This window comes from Mauremys reevesii, linkage group 13, assembly GCF_016161935.1.
Source record: "Mauremys reevesii isolate NIE-2019 linkage group 13, ASM1616193v1, whole genome shotgun sequence".
Taxonomy (NCBI): Eukaryota; Metazoa; Chordata; order Testudines; family Geoemydidae; genus Mauremys; species Mauremys reevesii.
In genome coordinates, this window is record NC_052635.1 from 15,429,181 (window position 1) to 15,448,499 (window position 19,319).

The 19,319-nt window shown below is 43.3% G+C and overlaps 2 protein-coding genes across 2 annotated transcripts in view; both read left to right on the top strand.

Annotated features, from left to right (window-relative positions):
• Positions 1–11,964, top strand: part of LOC120380100 (cytosolic phospholipase A2 gamma-like) — a 36,887-nt gene extending 24,923 nt beyond the window's left edge. The window contains exons 10-17 of the mRNA XM_039497596.1: positions 21–86; positions 666–722; positions 5,286–5,348; positions 6,743–6,787; positions 8,452–8,547; positions 9,417–9,571; positions 10,647–10,815; positions 11,629–11,964. Of these exons, the coding sequence (XP_039353530.1) occupies positions 21–86; positions 666–722; positions 5,286–5,348; positions 6,743–6,787; positions 8,452–8,547; positions 9,417–9,571; positions 10,647–10,815; positions 11,629–11,801 (824 nt within the window). The 3' untranslated portion in view covers positions 11,802–11,964. The remainder of the gene's footprint in view (positions 1–20; positions 87–665; positions 723–5,285; positions 5,349–6,742; positions 6,788–8,451; positions 8,548–9,416; positions 9,572–10,646; positions 10,816–11,628) is intronic.
• Positions 11,965–14,815: 2,851 nt separating this feature from the next.
• On the top strand, positions 14,816–18,504 carry LOC120381268 (olfactory receptor 10A4-like). Its single transcript, XM_039499452.1, has 2 exons — positions 14,816–14,824; positions 17,549–18,504. The coding sequence occupies exon 2, from the start codon at positions 17,569–17,571 to the stop codon at positions 18,502–18,504; it is 936 nt and encodes a 311-aa protein (XP_039355386.1). The 5' UTR covers positions 14,816–14,824; positions 17,549–17,568.
• The last annotated feature ends 815 nt before the right edge of the window (positions 18,505–19,319 follow it).

Genomic DNA, 19,319 nt, shown 5'->3' on the forward strand with positions numbered 1-19,319 from the left:
CTCCTAATTTTTTTTTTCAGATATGTTCTTTGGCATCTTTAAGGGAGAAAGAGGATCGGCTTCATCATTCTCGGTGGCTAACAAAAGTAGGTCATTATAGTCCATGGTAACTCCAATGACACAAGTGGAATTACTTACCATAAGTGCCTATGTGGTAAGGCAAGGGATAAGTGAATGGTACTACATTGTACTGCTGATGACTGAAAAGGGGCATTCCAACCATGCCAGTGGAAAATCTTCTTTTTGAGAGGGAAAAAAATATTGGTTGATCATTGAAATACTAGAAATAAAAAATATTTCACTAAAAATTTCTGAAAAAAACAACAATTATTTTTACCAAAACCAAAACAAATTTACTGAAAAAATAAGTTTTGATATTTTGGTTATTCATTAAACAATAACCCCCAAAAATGTTGCTGTACAGAAATGTTCATTTGTTTTTTGTTTGTTTGTTGTTGTTTGGGGTTGTTGTTTTTTTTTGGTTGAAAAGCTATTTCATCTAATACGATATTGTATTTCTTCTCATTGGTACCTATTTTGTTTCTTATGAAACTTGAAAATATTGACTTGACCCTGATAACTGTAATCTGAATGTTGCTTCCCAGTTGATTATATGATTGATCCTGGCTATATGAAATGACTGATAATCCTAATGACATTTTCAGGTGATTGGGAAGGAACTTTGGAGGGGTTTCCAGCACCCACCCTTGAACCTGAAGCTGGTAAGTATATACATATGGTTGTCTGTTTTGTCCTGAGCTGTTAGCTAATATTTGGGACCTACAGGGCCATTTTGTTAAGAGGAAAAATAGATGATACAAGTCAGGTATATTTGGTCTAATCGTCTTTATTTGCAAAATATGTACACTACATCCTGTCTCCCTGAGCAGAGTAGAAACAAAAAACTCAGCAGTTTCCTTGCTCAGAAATTCCCAAATCTGCCACTCTAATGAGCTCTGTGCCCAAGGAGCTCTATCTCTGAGCTTCCTTTCAGGGTTACATTCACAACTCCTTCTCTTGGCTTTCTTGCTGTGAAATACCCGGCCTTCAACCAGTATTGTAGCATCTGCAAACAGGGAAACTCCTCAGGATGCATGCCTGAACTCTGACCTGTGGCTGGAAATACTCTCCACTGTATGCATTTGTTTTGCTAAAAGGGTGTAATTCCCAGAAGGTGAGAATGGGCAAGAGAGGATCGATCACTCAATGGTTGACCTGATCTGTTCATTCCCTCTGAAGCACCTGGCATTGACCATTGTTGGAAGACAGGATACTGGGCCAGATAGACCTTTGGTCTGACCCAATGTGACCATTCTTATGTTCTTAATTGCAGAGATGATTGGGAAGTTTTTGACAAAATGTTGTGGGGGTCGTTCAGCCACTTTGCTAAAACTGAAACTGTTAATTGGAAAGGGTCAATATCTATTAACACCCCAACTAAAAAAAGTTGGAAAATAATTTCAAAATTGTTGAAAAATTCTGTTTTGGCTTATTTTAAATTAAAAAAATCATTTTTTTTCAGTTGAAATTGACTTCTTTTTGAAGTTCAACATCATTTATACTAAGGGAAAAGTTTTTAAAGTTCAGAGTCAAAATGAAACATTTCAAAATAATTGAAATGAAATATTTCAATTGATCCGAACTGATTTTTGTGGTGAGGTATGTTGATTTGCAAAACATTTTGTGATATTGACTATTTGTCTCAATTCGAGACAGGAAAATGTTGGAAATCTCCAAAATTCTTGTGGAACAAGAAAACCATTTCCCAAGTAGCCTGATGTATATGTGCATTTTGATGAGTCTGAAGGACTTTAATCACCCCGATATCTGCTGGGAGAGCAATACAGCAGTGCACAGACAATCCAGGAAGTTTCTGGAAAATGTAGGGGACAATTTCCTGGTGCAAGTGCTGGAGGAACCAACTAGGGGAAAAGCTCTTCTTGACCTGCTGCTCACAAACAGGGAAGAAATAGTAGAGGAAGCAATAGTGGATGGGAACCTGGGAGGCAGTGACCATGAGATGGTCGAGTTCAGGATCCTGACACAAGGAAGAAAGGAGAGCAGTAGAACAGAGACCCTGGACTTCAGAAAAGCAGACTTCGACTCCCTCAGGGAACTGATGGGCAAGTTCCCCTGGGAAAATAACATGACGGGGAAAGGAGTCGAGGAAAGGTGGCTGTATTTTAAAGAATCCTTATAAAGGTTGCAGGAACAAACCATCCCGATGTGTCGGAAGAAAAGTAATTATGGCAGGCGACCAGCTTGGCTTAACAGTGAAATCCTTGCTCGTCTTAAACACAAAAAAAACAGCTTACAAGAAGTGGAAGATTGGACAAATAACCAGGGAGGAGTATAAAAGTATTGCTCAGGCATGCAGGAGTGAAATTAGGAAGGCCAAATCACACTTGGAGTTGCAGCTAGCCAGAGATGTTAGGAGTAACAAGAAGGGTTTCTTCAGGTATGTTAGCAACAAGAAGAAAGTCAAGGAAAGTGTGGGCCCCTTGCTGAATGAGGGAGGGAACCTAGTGACAGAGTATGTGGAGAAAGCTAGTGTACTCAATGCTTTTTTTGCCTCTGTCTTCACAGACGAGGTCAGCTCCCAGAAAGCTGCACTCTGCAGCACGGTATGGGGAGGAGGTGACCAGCTCTCTGTGGAGAAAGAAGTAGTTCGGGACTATTTAGAAAAGCTGGATGAGCACAAGTCCATGGGGCCGGATGCGCTGCATCCGAGGGTGCTAAAGGAGTTGGCCGATGAGATTGCAGAGCCATTGGCCATTATCTTTGAAAAATCATGGCGATCGGGGGAGGTCCCGGACGACTGGAAAAAAGCTAATGTAGTGCCCATCTTTAAAAAAGGGAAGAAAGAAGATCCAGGGAACTACAGGCCAGTCAGTCTCACCTCAGTCCCTGGAAAAATCATGGAACAGGTCCTCAAGGAATCAATTCTGAACCACTTAAAGGAGGGGAAAGTGATCAGGAACAGTCAGCATGGATTCACCAAGGGCAAGTCATGCCTGACTAACCTAATTGCCTTCTATGATGAGATAACCGGCTCTGTGGATGAGGAGAAAACAGTGGATGTGCTATTTCTGGACTTTAGCAAAGCTTTTGATACAGTCTCCCACAGTATTCTTGCCAGCAAGTTAAAGAAGTATGGGCTGGATGAATGGACGGTAAGGTGGATAGAAAACTGGCTAGACGGTCGGGCTCAACGGGTAGTGATCAATGGTTCCATGTCTAGTTGGCAGCCGGTATCAAGTGGAGTGCCCCAAGGATCGGTGCTGGGGCCGGTTTTGTTCAATATCTTCATTGACGATCTGGAGGATGGTGTGGACTTCACCCTTAGCAAGTTTGCAGATGACACTAAACTAGGAGGAGTGGTTGATACGCTGGAGGGTAGGGATAGGATACAGAGGGACCTAGACAAATTAGAGGATTGGGCCGAAAGAAATATGATGAGATTCAACAAGGACAAGTGCAGAGTCCTGCACTTAGGACGGAAGAATCCCATGCACTGCTACAGACTAGGGACCGAATGGCTGGGCAGCAGTTCTGCAGAAAAGGACCTAGGGGTTATGGTGGACGAAAAGCTGAATATGAGTCAACAGTGTGCCCTTGTTGCCAAGAAGGCTAATGTCATTTTGGGTTGTATAAGTAGGGGCATTTCCAGCAGATCGAGGGATGTGATCATTCCCCTCTATTCAGCACTGGTGAGGCCTCATTTGGAGTACTGTGTCCAGTTTTGGGCCCCACACTACAAGAAGGATTTGGATAAATTGGAGAGAGTCCAGCGGAGGGTAACAAAAATGATTAGGGGGCTGGAGCATATGACTTATGAGGAGAGGCTGAGGGAACTGGGATTGTTTAGTCTCCGGAAGAGAAGAATGAGGGGGGATTTGATAGCTGCTTTCAACTACCTGAAAGGGGGTTCCAAAGAGGCTGGATCTAGACTGTTCTCAGTGGTAGAAGATGACAGAACAAGGAGTAATGGTCTCAAGTTGCAGAGGGGGAGGTTTAGGTTGGACATTAGGAAAAACTTTTTCACTAGTAGGGTGGTGAAGAACTGGAATGGGTTACCTAGGGAGGTGGTGGAATCTCCTTCCTTAGAGGTTTTTAAGGTCAGGCTTGACAAAGCCCTGGCTGGGATGATTTAGTTGGGTTTGGTCCTGCTTTGAGCAGGGGGTTGGACTAGATGACCTCCTGAGGTCCCTTCCAACCCTGAGATTCTATGATTCTGAGATTCTATGATGCATGGCAGACTCATTGAAAAGGTCTCTGGCGGTCTTCAGATCAAAGAAAACACTTATGGCAGCTATTAACATGTTTCAGGATAGCACTATATTGCTGGAAGCCAGTAAAGTACCTGTTGTGTTCACTTTGGTGCTAATCAACGAAGTAGACCAGGTCATGTGTGTGTGAAAAATAGTGTTTTGATTAAATGGAATTATTTAAAAGATATAAAATTTCTGTTTTCATTGAAATTTTGGGGATTTTGGACAGAATACTTTCCATCAGCCCTAATACTGATGTGTCCATAATGCAGTTGAGGAAGATGATATTCAGGGTGAAACTTCGAACCTCCCAGAGTGGGATTAATGCATATATTGTGGAGGCAATAGAGGAAGAGGATGTCATAGACTCATAGACTTTAAGTTCAAAAGGGACCATTATGATCATCTAGTCTGACTTCCTGCACAACGCAGGGCACAGTATCTCACCCATCCACTCCTGTATCAAACCCCTAACCTATAGTTGAGAGGGGAATGATAAAATCTGGGCATTGATTTTAGCCATGTACACACACAGGAAGGGCAAAATGTTGGACAACCCAGATTAGAGGTAGAGGAGGGAAGATTCTATCCTGCAATATTTCAGCTAATATTTTTGTCCTTGGTCTACTGATGAATATCTTCACTGTAATTTCAGTGTTGTTTCTTAGGGCTTGTCTTCACTACTACAGATGCTACAGTGGCACAGCTATGGCGCTGTTGTACTGTATTGTGAATACTTCCTTCAGTGACAGTGTGTGTGGGGGGGTCCATTGTTATAGTTAATGCACCCCCTTGAGAGGCAGTAGCTAGGCTGATGGAAGAATTCTTCTATCAACCTAGTGGTATCTATACTGGGGCTTAGGTCAACTTAACTACATCTCTCAGGGTGTGACTTGTTCAAAACCCTGAGTAAAGTAGCTAAGTCAACCTACGTTTTAGGTGTAGACCAGCCCTTAGATGTTTGTGTTATTGTCTGTGGCTGTGTGAAATGACTGGGAAAAATAACATTTTCAGGTGATATGGAAGGTGCTTTACAGACTGGGCCAGGAGGACCTTCACCACGTGCCTTTTCAATAGGTAGGTGTATATATTCCTGGATCTCTGGCTCTGACCCTACAGATGTTACTGCTATTATGTTCACAGCATTCAAACATGGAAGGTAGATTTAAAAAAAAACATTAAATACTCTTGCTAGAAGGTTGCAATGTAATATTACTTTATGTCTTTTAAAATCCAGAACCTTCGCACACAGAAAACAAAAACAGAGTAAAAGCAGGCTGCTCCCTAAGGCAGAGAGGAACAACTCTCCCCACCTTGATCTAGGCTGGCTTTTTGCAGCATGACTGCTGAAAAACCTAGATCACATGCCTCCTTCAGAGCCCCTGTAGACCACAATCATGACTAGGAAACCCCTTAAAGGTAAAGTGATAGCTACACATTTTCATTACAGCACCGCTGCATTGGCAGCTGTGGAATTGCTTCTGATCTACTCCTGCCTGAGATAGGGTGACCAGGCAGCAAATGTGAAAAATTGTGATGGGGGTGGGAGGTAATAGAAGCCTATATAACAAAAAGACCCCAAAATTGGGACTGTCCCTAAAAAATTGGGACATCTGGTCACCCTAGCCTGAGAGGATAATCATATCCAGATCGTTAATGACATAAATGATCCTCCTGAGTAATGTTCTCTCTTTGCTGAGTGTGTGCTCCAGCCTAAAGCCTCGTGGGAAGCTCATATTTCTTTATTAATATAGGCAACTCTCTGGTGGTCACCACCAAAGTATCTGAGAACCTTAAGAAAATTCAGGATGGGAAACTGAGGGTTCAATCAGATATAAAGTTGGGAAATTCAACAGAATCTAAACAAGTTAAGACTGAATTTCAGTGGCATATGAGTGATGACTTCCTTACATAGCCCAGCCTAAGCGACTTCTCAAATGCCACAGAGAAAGCTTTTGGCAAAGCCAGAAGCAGAAGCAGAATCCTGTCCAAGTAGTCAAGGATGAAATTGCGAGGGGGCATTGAAAAAGAGGAAGAGAATTTTAACCTCAAATATGCAAGGGGGCTGCAGTGGAGAGATTCAAAGAGTTCACTGGCTAATCAGAATCCAAGCAAAGGTCATTTTAGCAGATTTAATGTGGACAATTGGACTGTGGTGTGTGTTGGGGGCGGGGGCTCTGTGCATTAGGGAAGCTACAGAGATGCACACAGAGATGGTGGAGCCTGGGAAAAGGATTTTAGCCAAAGGGTAAGTTTAGATATATTGCAAAGGGGAAAGTGGCAAGGTACTGACACAGACTTATAGAAGAATTGAAGATACTGTATATTAGACGTAGTTCCACTACTTTCTTTCTTTCTTATGATACAACCTGCAGGAAATGTTAACACGGCCTTACTCATTGTGCCCTGAATTATGTTTCCTAGGTCAGTGATAGTGTGCAGTAACTGATAACCCAAATATATTTTTTCAGGTACTATGGGCAGTTCAATTACTGGAGAAATTGTGAGTGGCATTGGTAAGTCAGTCGAATCCCCTATGCATTGAGTTTGAATCTCCTCTCGTACACTGGCTACATGAGGTGTTATTTGGCGTCATTGTGAGAAGAGACTAACGCCGAGTGCACTGCTGAATTAAACAAATCTCTCGGCTCTTGCACACCCTGCCTTGTGAATAATAATTCTCATGTCGTCAGTTTTTGGCAGATGTCTGCTCAGGACAAAGCTGTTCCAGACTAGCCCTATTTATGTGTAGGGTTTTGTGTCATGCCCTTTACGAAAGTTTCTGGACCCCTTCACCAATGTTGATGAATGTGTTTTCAGAATGTCCATTTCAGCTGGGGCAACGTGATTATTCCTGGACTGGCAGCACCATGACAGATGTATGGTGGGGTTTTCAAAAGGCATGTAAAGGGGATCAGAGCAGAAGCCCTGTTGACTTTCAGTGGGACTTATGATCCTAAGTCACGTAATGTTCGATTTTTAAAGGTATTTAGGTGCCTGGTGGTATTTTCAAAAGCATTTAGGCATCTAAAGGCCATTTCATGTTAGCCAAAATGTTTAGATTCACTGAAAATGATTATTGGGAGAGGGGGCTCATATTGATTTTGACCATTTCGGCTGTTTTGGTTGTGTGTGTGTGATGGGTTCCCCAGTATGCAACCTGGAACTAGGGTACCGCTGGGACCTCTTGCTTACCAGCCTGGGATCCCTTGCTCACTATGATGCTGTGACAAGCTGCAAAGCCCTCCAGGTATTGCACTTACACAGCCATCCACAGGCAGGGGCACCCCCTGCTGAGTGACATGAATGCTATTCATGAACCAAGAACAGAGAGACTCCAGCCAATGCCCCCCAGCTCCCTGGTCTAGGGCCCCACAACCGTATCATCATGCCGGAATCAGAAGCCTGACCAGTCATTATAACCCAGTCTGCCCCTCCCTCAATGTGGGAAGGACATACACCAGTCCCTGTTCCTGAGCTGAGGTTTCCCAAGCACTTCAAGCAAACACAAAACCTTTCATAGTCACATTTTCAAAGTGAAATGTTTTGGTTTAAAACAACCTTTTTATTTAGAAATTGTGTTCAGTTTCACTTTAAGATCTCTCTTTAAAAGCTCAAAAAACAGGATGAAATGTTTCATTGTGAGTCAAGCCAAATGTTTCTTTCCACACAAAGTTATTTTTTTACTTTTTCTGTTTGCTGAAAAATTTGAAAAAAAAATCATTTTTTTTTTAAATGACAATTGTTTGTTTAGCCATGGAACCAAAAAATCTGTTATTTATACAGCTCAATTCAGGAACTAACAGAACTAGGCTACATATCTCACATGGTGGAACATAGGAAATGATTTATAACTTCCAGCAGGTTTTTTGTGAAGGAAAGAACATGGTATCTTAATGCAGAGAAGCATGTGTGGAGCATTATGTGGCACAGTGTGGGATCCAGGATGCTGAGAATACCACAGCTTCTCTCTGTCTCAGGAGAGAGTTCCCCTTATGTTCCTTAGAATCAGCTTTGCTTTGCAGCTTCTGCTCCATAAAAGATACACCATAATTTCCCCCCCAGCTCCTTGTCTATACTAGCAAATACAAGATAAGAGAAACTCTGATTTTCAGAAGTTCCTGAATATGTTTTAGTACTTAGCTCTGATATTTTAATTCTGGTTTGTGCTCTCTCACAGGCTCAGCAGTGGATTTAGCTAGGATGTTGTCTAAAACCACTTACGATCTCTTGCACTGGAAATGGGGAACCAATAATAACTTTCTTTACAAATACTGTAAGTAAAATACAGATTAGGGACTCTGTGGTGTGAATGTCTCCCTTTCCTAGGGTCCTGTTTTGACAGTAAATACATCACACAGAAACCTATGGGGAAGGGTTGTCTTTTTACACTGTCTTGTTAGGATTGGAAGAATTTGATGTTTATTTTTTTTTAATTTTGACAGACAATATCAATGTTTATTTTTAAGCATTTTTCAAAATGTTTATTCATTTAGATTTTCATCAGTGGAAACAGGCTTTCATTGCTTTATATATATAGGGTGAACTCCATGTTTATTGACCGATAAAAATCTAATGCTTCCAATCAAAAGCATTATGTACTCAATATTATGTTAAGATTGGAGGGTCAAGCACTCAAAGCTTGGGACAGATCAGAGTTAAAGTTGCCCATGGATCTGCAGTAAAGCTTCCTTCTGCATAGGCATTATGATATAGCTTTAATTACATGCTTATATAATACCCCCCACACCCAAACTAATAAAAAATTTGAAAACAGAAAACAGAGTAATGGGAAGTGTTAGAAAAATGTAACTATAAGTGCTGCTTCCAGCAGTGCCTATAATGATGCCCCGTAGATGGAAACAGAAGCTCAGGAATCAGAAATTGGTGGTTGTACTGTATAATGACCAGTGGATGGAAGGATTAAGAATAAGAAATGAGTATAATGTATAATGGGCATTAGGGGCAGCAGAAGATGAGGGTGGGGAAGGGGCGGCTATACTGTATAATGGACACAGAATACAGACTCTTTACCAAACCATAGCTGCAGTGAATATTATTTATAAATCTTGTTCGCATGCTATGGGTAGGTGCAGATTCTAATCTCTTAGTATTAAAACTCTATTTTTGGATACATTCCTTTAGCTGGTATTGACACTCCTGAGCTGGTGAACAATAAAGTCATCTCCTTGGTTGATGCTGGCATAGCCATAAACTGTGCTTACCCCCTGGTTCTCCGCCCAGACAGGAAAGTGAAACTGATCCTCTCCTTTGACTATGGACCTTTTGATCCGTTTCAGGTAACTTCTATCATTGTTATCATTTTTACTATTGTTCCAATTAGGATCGAAGGCCAATTGTGCCAGGTGATGTTCGAACATAGAAAAATATGTTGTCTCTGATCACAAGCGATAAGGGTCCAAAAAAGGAGTTTAGAATCTTTAAAAAAAACAAACTTTTTCTTTTAACTTCATTGCTGGAGAACAGTTCATGACAGGAAGTGAGCAAAGGATCCCAGACCATTCTGAACCTGCTGGGGGAATGTTTGGTGGAAAGAATCCAACCATCCAAGTAGGAAGTTGGTCAGCAGACTTGAGTCAAATCTAGTATTTTTGGGAGGTGGCCGAATGGATCTCTGTTGGAAGAGATTTTCAAATGCATAATGGACAGTTTGGTGCCTTAATCAATGGGAGTCGGGCAACGGATTAGGTGACTTTGAAAATCCACCCCATAGTACCACAGGAAAGGAAATCTGTAAACTGTAAGATGAAGCGTTAGTGGCCTTGAGCTTTGATGTGATGAGTACAGGGGTGAATATTGGGCCATAGAGGAAAATGTCTCCTACTGAACCAAGGTGGGTGAGGTAATGAATTTTATTGGACCAACTAGTATTGGTACGAGAGACAAGCTTTTGAGCTTATGCAGAGCTTTCCTTCGGGTCCTACTGAACCACTCAGATCTATCCCTGTGGAACAGCTGTGGGCTGCAGTGAACCTTCTAGCTCTGTGCCAGGGTGCTGGACTCAATATGCCATGTTTGATTATGGCTGTGGGCTGAGATTTTTAAAGTGAGTTAAGTGCCCAGCTCCTATTGACTTCTCCAGGGAGGTAAATTCTTGCTCCTTGTAGTTTTTTTGGAAATCCCAGCCAAGGGGTTTCTGTGTAGACAGCCATGTGTTGCTACACAAACATTCTTCCTATCCCAAGAGCAGAGGGTCTGATTTGCACTGGAGGTTTTTTGCTTAGTCAATTTATTTGAGATATCAGAGAGAAGTTAGCCTTTTTGTGTTTTGAGGTACCTGCTCTTGAGTATTTGACTATCTGTGGACAGCAGCAGTTCTTTTAAATAAAACTATCACATTTCCCTCATTCTTAGACAGTCAAGCAAGCTGCCAAATACTGTGAAGAAAACTGCATCCCGTTCCCTAAGGTGGACGAGAAATTGCTCCAAGACCCAGATAACCCGTCTGACTGCTACATCTTCAGAGGAGAGGGTGCTCCTACCGTCATGCATTTCCCACTTTTCAACAAAGTGAATTGCCCAGGTAACTTTCACATCACGCCAACTTTCTTAAAGGCTCCTGACCTCACTCTTATTTCACGTACATGGGTGACTTAAATACAGCTGAGTCTGATTTGTGCTGGGGTAACGTAGCAAAGGGACATAAGGATTGGGAAAATAAGTCACATTCATCTAGTCTGATGTCCTATCTTAGAATAGCCAGTGATAGAAACGTAACAGGAAGTTGGGAGAAATTACAGAGTAGGTAGTTATGGAGATCTCTGGGGAGGAGGAATAGCTCAATGGTTTGAGCATTGGCCTGCTAAACTCAAGGTTATGAGTTTAATCCTTGAGGGGATGGTTTGGGGATTTGTCCTGCTTTGAGCATGGGGTTGGATTAGATGATTTCTTGAGGTCCCTTGTAACCCTAATAATCTATGATACAGGTTTTTTGTTACTAACCTCTGGTTTGGTTTGGTTTTTTTCTTCACTGAACTGTAAACATTTCAATTTTAAAAGGTATTTAGGTGCCTATAGATGCAGATAGACACCTAGTGGGATTTACAAAGTGCCTAAGTGAATTAGGTACCTAACCTATCTAACCTACACAGGTGCTTTCAAAAATCTCACTAGTCGCCTATCTTTCCACACCTAGCTACCTCTGAAAATCTGGCCCTATATCCCATTCATTGTTTTAATTTTAATTAATTTAAATGTGAATCTTCAAAATATCCATAAAGATATCTACCTGTATTTTAGTCCTAATAATAGTAGTAGTAGTTATTGACACTACGTTAGTAAGATTAATATTCTCATCCTAAAAACGTATTCACATCTTCTCTCTCTTTGCTTTCAGGCTATGTGAAGGAATGGAGAATTAAATTCACCCCCATTCGCTTTCTCTACAACGAGGGAGACATCCACAAACTCCTCCAGTCAGCCAGACTGAATGTGTTGAACAACAAAGACAAGATTCTGCAAGAGATCAAACATATTGTGGCTTGCTCCAACAAGAAGGCAAGCTCTTAAGAAGACTTTTTCATCTATTCTCTGCATATGTTAAAGCCACCCAGTAGATTTTGCAAACTACAGAATTGTCACCTGGCTGGCAAATGTCATTATTTGGGATCACAGTGGGGTGAGGATTCTCAGCTTCTGCTATGAGAGCACTAGTATCTAGCTCATGAATTAACCTCGTGACTTGACTGCACTTTAGTTCAGCAATTCTGATTCTGCACATTAGTCAAAGAAAAATTCTCTCTTGGTATAAATCATTCTTTGCTTGCTGGTGTGAATTGTTGCTCAATCAGTCTCTGCTCTGTCAAGTATCAGAGGGGTAGCCGTGTTAGTCTGGATCTGTAAAAGCAGCAAAGAATCCTGTGGCACCTTATAGACTAACAGATGTTTTGCAGCATGAGCTTTCGTGGGTGGCCACCACTTGCATCTGAAGAAGTGGGTATTCACCCACGAAAGCTCATGCTGCAAAACGTCTGTTAGTCTATAAGGTGCCACAGGATTCTTTGCTGTCTCTGCTCTGTGTGATGCCAGATGCCTTTGTCTCTTGCCACACAATTAATGTTCAATCAATAAAGCCTATAACATCACAGGATTTGCACGCAGTGCCTCTCTCCTAGAAACAGCCGGCAAAGGCACAAGTACCTGTGGTAAAAGCCATCTCCCCTAGCTCTTCTCATGCTATAGGGCCTTTGATACATAGAGAGGTTAGAAAAATGAGAACCTAGTTTTGTGGGCAAAGAATCATTTTCATTTCTAAGTTCTAGATGTATGTTTTGTGAAAATATTATTGAAAATGTTCTTGAAATAGCACCTTTTTAACTGAAACCAATATTTTGGATAAATGGAACATTTTCATCATGTTTTTTGCTGGTAACTTCTGATTTAAAAAACAGATAAAAATGAAAGAAAAGAAGAGGAGTAATGATGAGTTTTCTGTTCCAGTCCCATTCTAGCCACTGGAATTGGTCCAGTTTCATACAGATGTAACGGGGAACAGAATCATGTCACCAAATTCTTTCCAACATTTCCAATTTTTTTCCAAACGTTCCAGTTTCCCCTGGCTGCAGGGAACCAATACAAACATGCAGACTCAAATATTCATGACGTGAAGAGCTACATCTTGCAAATTCTCAAGTTTGACCCTTTTCATCCATCTGCCTGAGAAGGAGCAAGCGGAGTGACAAAGTGCTGGCACCTATGGGGAATTGAACTGACATTGATCTCTGCTGCTTGGGACGAGCTCCTGCAGTCCAGGGCATTGCATAACCCATGGTAGCCCTGTCAGGCTGTTTGTCCCCCTCTAGTGACTAGATCATGTATAAACACTGAGTCTTCTGCAGACTTTCAGCTGTGGGAGGTGGTTCTTCAGCACCAGCAGTATGGCATGTGCTCATAGATCTGACACTTGTGGGCTTAATCCAGCTGGAGGTAAGATTGCAACCACAGAGCTTTCAGAGGCACCCTGCGAGCGGAATGATCTCCAGGGTCGCCCCAGATCCCTTCCCTGCTGGATGAGCCCTGCCTGCATTCATCAAGGTAAAGCAACAGGTGAGAGTAGGGTGACCAGATGTCCTGATAGTTAGGCGTTTGTCCTGCGTCCAGACCAATGTTTGTCCTGATCACGGTACTCCATTTGGGCGGGGGGTTGCTCCGCCGGCGGCACTCCACTTTTTCTTTTGCTCCACTGGCAACCCCCCCGCATGTGTTCCAATATTTTCTTCCTCTCATCTGGTCACCCTAGGTGAGAGTGAGCAGGGGACAATATCAAACAGTAAAATGGAGCAGGTGTGAGACTCTTCACTGGACATAAATAACTCAAAAGTTAACTCCACTGAAGCCAGTGGCCACAGCTCTCCTTTCACTTTGGCTGTGATTCAGCATTCAACACATTGTCTCCGGTTGAAGCTATTACACTGTGAATAAATAAATGAAGAGCCCATGGCCCAGAGAGAGAGACAGAGACAGAGCAATCGCTAAGAGAATGAGTCTGTCACCTGGTGGTTAGAGGTGCTGGTGTGAATAAGGAGTTCTGGAGTGAGGCTGGCTAGCCTACACTGGGACATAACAGGGCTAAGAGTTACATTTCAGCCATCGAGAGCTCATCCTGTGTTTGTACAGCACCTAGCGCAATGGGGTTCTGGGCCATGACTGGGGATCTTCGCTGATTGCACAATGCAAATAATACATTATAATTGTAATTTCAGTAGTAAATCTAGCAGGAATTCCTTTGTCTCTGTAGAACGTTTCGATTGAAATTTAAATTTATCATCTACAAAAATTATTGTTTTCTACTGAAAACTCAAAAACAAAAAAGTTTGAAAGCCAAAAAACTTTTGCTGAAAACTTACTTAACTCACAATCCATTGGTCCAAAAACTATTTTATTTTATTTTATTTTATTTTATTTTATTTTATTTTTAAGTTTTCCAATTAAACAATTTGTGTAGAATTGTTCCTTAGTTAAAATCCCAAATTTCCTTCAGAAAAAGATTTCACAAATTTTTTTGACCATCCCCAGTGATGAAATGTCAGCAGGGAGATCTCATGTGACTTAGAACGTTGCCTGCATTGGGACTGTTGTTTGTGCCATCAACACAAAAGACATAGAAATAACTCCCCAGACTCTCTTTCACAAGCGCTCTCGGGGGAGACACAGTGTTCTCCTGAAAAGGTATCAATATGTGCAAGCATCTCTACTTTATAAGCAGCATGTTCTTCCACATGAGATTGTGGCTTCTGCTCATGCTAAGAACAGCCACATGGCATCAGACCAATGGTCCATCTAGTCAGTATCCTGTCTTCTGCAGGGGCCAATGCCAGGTGCCCCAGAGAGCATGAACAAAACAGGGCAGTTATTGAGTGATCCATCCCCTGCCGTCCAGTCCCAGCTCCTGGGACGTGAGGCTCTTTAACTAGAGAATCCAAATTGTGGAGAAAACACACAGATAAATCTGAGATGTGAGACCTGAATCCTGGTCATCAATCCTGGGAAATAAGAGGTCATTACTTCAAGCTGCAAACATCCTGGAGTTTCAGGTCAGTGCTATTTCCCCTACTGATTCTGCTTAGCACTGATTTTGCTCCTTCCATCCAGGGTTACCCACCATAACTGGTTATTTTTTTCGTTTAGATTTTTAATTTGTCCCAGCCCCAACCTTATTTTGCATTAAGTAACTTATTCTAATCTATATACAATTCTCGATGGATTCTTACACTGTGCTCAATGCTGCAGCATCTGTTAGAAGTCAAGACTCGAGTCTGCGTGGCTGTCCAATTTGTGTAATCATTTACCTCTGTGTGAAGTGGTTGTAAAATGCTGCTTGCAGTGTGTGGGCATGGAGAAGTCTTGGGAGCTTTGCACAAGTGCAAATAACTAAACACCCCCTTCCTGGCTTGCTCCTGGCTCTCACAGTGACCTGGATCCATATATCTCCTGCTGCCTTTGGATGGATGGGTATGGATGGGTATGGTGGGATGGATAGAGGGGTGTGTGGGGATGGATGGATGGCTGGATAGATGGATAGAGGGGTGTGTTTGGGGATGAAGGGATGCATAGATGGATGGATGGGTGGATAACTTGAATTTTGATGGCATTGATTCTCCTCTCACTTCATCAGATGGAAATTAGTAACTTTAGTGAAGATAATTGAGTTACAGTGGATTGTGGTGTAAAGCCAGACAGAGAGGGAAGTCAGGCATATTAAATTGCCAAAAAGGAGTATTATTTCACCCTGCTGCTGCACTGGAGCTGTTAACTGAAGGAAGAATCTGGCTGGAAAGTTGATTAACATTTCAGCCATCTTTGAACAAATTGTTTGTGAGACCAAAGATTTGAATGTGTGTGTGTGTGTGTGTGTGTGTGTGTGAGAGAGAGAGAGAGAGAGAGAGAGAGAGAGAAATGGGAACATGTTTGCAGTGTTTTTGTGCACTCAATCAGTATGTGTCTACCTGCATGAAATCTCCTGTAGAATGAAACCTAGAAATATGCAGCAGGCAGACGCCTTTCAATTATTCAGAGTAATCACTGAGCCAGGACTACTTGTAGGTTTTCAGGATCAGAGCCCAATGTGGTCTGGCTGGCAGTGGAACCCAGGGACATCAAGCTTTGTCATTCTCACCCAGGCAACAGGGAATAAAATCCACTTGTTACCTGCTCGCATCTGTACTAGACAAAGGAACACTGCCCTCCTTTTACAGAACAGGGAGCTCCAGGCTGATACACTCACAACTAGCCGCTGATTTTAAGTGCCTTCAGTTTTGGGTGCCTAGTTTGTGACACCTGGGGCTAGGTGTACAAAGGAAATTAGGGACCTAGGAAATTTCTGGGATTCACAAAGCCAAGGCTTCCTATGCAATGAATGGAGAGATACAGGCACCTAGGAATGGGACCTGTAGAACCCAGCATGCTATGTAGCTCTCTGCCTAAACTAGCCAATGGAGATGGGCGTGTCCTAATCCCTGCCCCTCTCACAGAGTTCAACACCTAAATCCAGGCTGCAGGGAGGCGCCTTTATCTGCTTGGGAGCCTCAGCTGTGAACTCTCTATTGGAGTCAGGTGCCTCTTACCATTTTTGCAGGAGGAGGGCCTTGCTCATAACTGTGAGGCCAGGGCCGGCTCCAGACCCCAGCGCGCCAAGCACGTGCTTGGGGCAGCGTCCCGCGGGAGGGCGGCAGGCAGCTCCGGTGGACCTCCCGCAGGCATGCCTGCGGACGGTCCGCTGGTCCCGCAGCTCCGGTGGACCTCCCGCAGACGTGCCTGCAGAGGGTCTGCTGGTCCCACGGCTTCAGTGGAGCATCCGCAGGCATGCCTGCGGGAGGTCCACCGGAGCCACGGGACCGGCAACCGCCAGAGCGCGCCCCGCGGCATGCCGCCCTGCTTGGGGCGCCGCAAATCCTGGAGCCGCCCCTGTGTGAGGCCAGTATTTAGGGCACTCACCAGGAGTGCAGGCAACCCTGGCTCAAGTTCCCCCTTAGCCCCCTTGCAAAAGGATCTGCTCACTTTCAGGTTTGTGTCCCAACCCTTGGGCTATGGGCTATCCTGACATGAGGCTCCTTCAGTCTTTCCTGTTGAAGCTGTTCCAATTAATAATTGGATAAAATAATAAATAAATAAATAAATAAATAACCCAAGGTCTGCTACATTCCAGGTGAGCACCCTAACCACTGGGCTGAAAGCGAGGAGGGAGGTCTTTCCCCCCACCCCACTATCCATTCCCAGCTGTTTCTTATGGAGTTAGGTGAGCTCTGAGCATGCTGACGGATCAGACCTTGCAGGTGAACTAGGTGGAGGAACACCTGGCTGCCCCTGGTTCACACATTGCTCTGGGACTTAGGTGTCCAGATACCGAGAGTGGGCATGCTCAGAGGAAGAAACAGAGGAGCCTAGGGAGATGTTATTGCAAAAACCTAGGTGTCAAGTGAGTTCAGAGGCCTATATGGTTCATGAGCATCTGAGTGGGGGGGTTGTGAATCCCACTGGGGTCTAATTTTGGGATTTAGGCACCTAAAGAGACAATTGGGTGTCTAAGTCCCTTTGCGTATCTAGCCCCTTGAGCCTGATTTTCTAAGCCCAGTCAATAGGAGCTGTGTGTTTTAGTCCCACTGAACATCAACCAAAAGGGGTCTTATGTTGGACATCCAAAAATTTGGGCACCCAGGACCAGTCGCCACTATTGAAAATGTTTGTCATGGGCTATATATGTATATACTGGTGGATCCTCCCAGCTAACCGGTGAATGAATGATTTTATTGTCTCTGCAGATGGAAAACAACAGGGGGACATGGATAATAGGAACCATTCAGTTGTGACACAGTTCCTCTTCGTGTCTTTCTCTGAATTCTTGGAGGTGCAGGTCTCTCTTTTCTTCTTGGTGCTGGTGTTGTACCTCATCACCTTGGTGGGCAATGTCGTCGTCATCACGATCACAGTGGTGGACCCTACCCTTCACTTCCCCTTGTATTTTTTCCTCCGGAACTTGTCCTTTCTGGAAATCGGCTACACCTCATCCACCATCCCCAAGATGCTTGTGAACTTCCTTTCCAAAGACAAAAGTATTTCTTTCCTGGGCTGTGCCATGCAGATGTATTTCTTCACCTTCTTGGGGATCACAGAGTGTTGCCTGCTGGCTGCCATGGCATATGATCGTTACGTGGCTATCTGCCACCCTCTGCACTACAGGGCCATGATGAGCAGAAGTGTGTGTCTCCAGCTCTCGGCTGTGTCTTGGCTCATTGGTCTGCTGGTGGCATTAGGGCAGACAAGTTTCATATTCATTCTACCCTTTTGTGGGCCCAATAATCTCAACCATTTCTTCTGCGACTTGCCCCCACTGCTAAAGCTGGCTTGCACAGACACCTACAGGAATGAAATTTCTATTTACACCATCTGTGTCCTCTTCATCATGGTCCCCTTCCTACTCATCCTTGTGTCCTATGTCCGTATCCTCTATGCTATCCTCAAGACACCGTCAGATACAGGCAGGAGCAAAACCTTCTCCACCTGCTCTTCCCACCTCATTGTGGTGACCTTGTTCTACGGGTCCGGTATCATGACGTATTTGAGGCCCAAATCCAGCTACTCCCTCCACATTGACAAACTGCTTTCCCTGTTCTACACAGTGGTGTCCCCAATGCTGAACCCTTTGATCTACAGCTTGAGGAATAAAGAGGTAAAGGAAGCCCTGAGAAGAATGATAGTCAGAAAAATATTTATTTGAAACCTGTAAAAATATTGTTTTTCAAATGTTCTTGTGGTGGATTTGGAGCTGCCTGTAGCAACCTATGAATTCAATATGTTTGTATATTGTAAAGATGTTATTTGTATTCACATATTTGGCTAATACAAGAGCTCAGTGGCCAGGAACTACCCAGGAAGAAGCACAACAGCCAAGATAAGAGATCCTCAGCAAACACCAAGGAGAATTAACTGTGATATGCTACCTCTGCCCACCCATGGTAGGCCTTCCAGGCCAGCTTTCCCAGGGCTAAATCCTTCCCTTACAAAGGAAGGAAGATCAAAAGTCTGAGGGTATTTAAAGAGACACTGTCTCTGAATAGAGGAGAGGCTGGTTTGGTGAGAAGGTTTAGAAGGAGAAACTCCCCTCCAGTCCTCAAGGAAGCTTAGCCTGTCGAGGGGCTCCGCGTTTAGGTAAGATAAAAGGTAGACCTTTTGTTGTTTTAATCCTCTCCTATGTCATACTCCTACTCTTCAAGTCAAACAATACTTTGTTTTAAGAAGACTGTTTTGGATCACTGTATTCACCACTGGACACAGCTCCCCGAGAGATCATGTGCTGGTAATGAGTCCAGTTGGATCGCCTGAGCAATCCTGGTTGATACCCATGGTACTGGGAGTGGGACAATCACAGGACTCCACCCCACACTGGTGAACGCTCGCGGTCTGACACCTGGACCACTCAGAGACAATTATTTTCTTTTCTCTCTACCTTCTTATCCTTTTTTTTCTCTCTTCTTTTTTATTTCTCTTTTTTTCTTTTTTCATGTCTCTCTTTCTCCCCTTTTTCTATCTTTT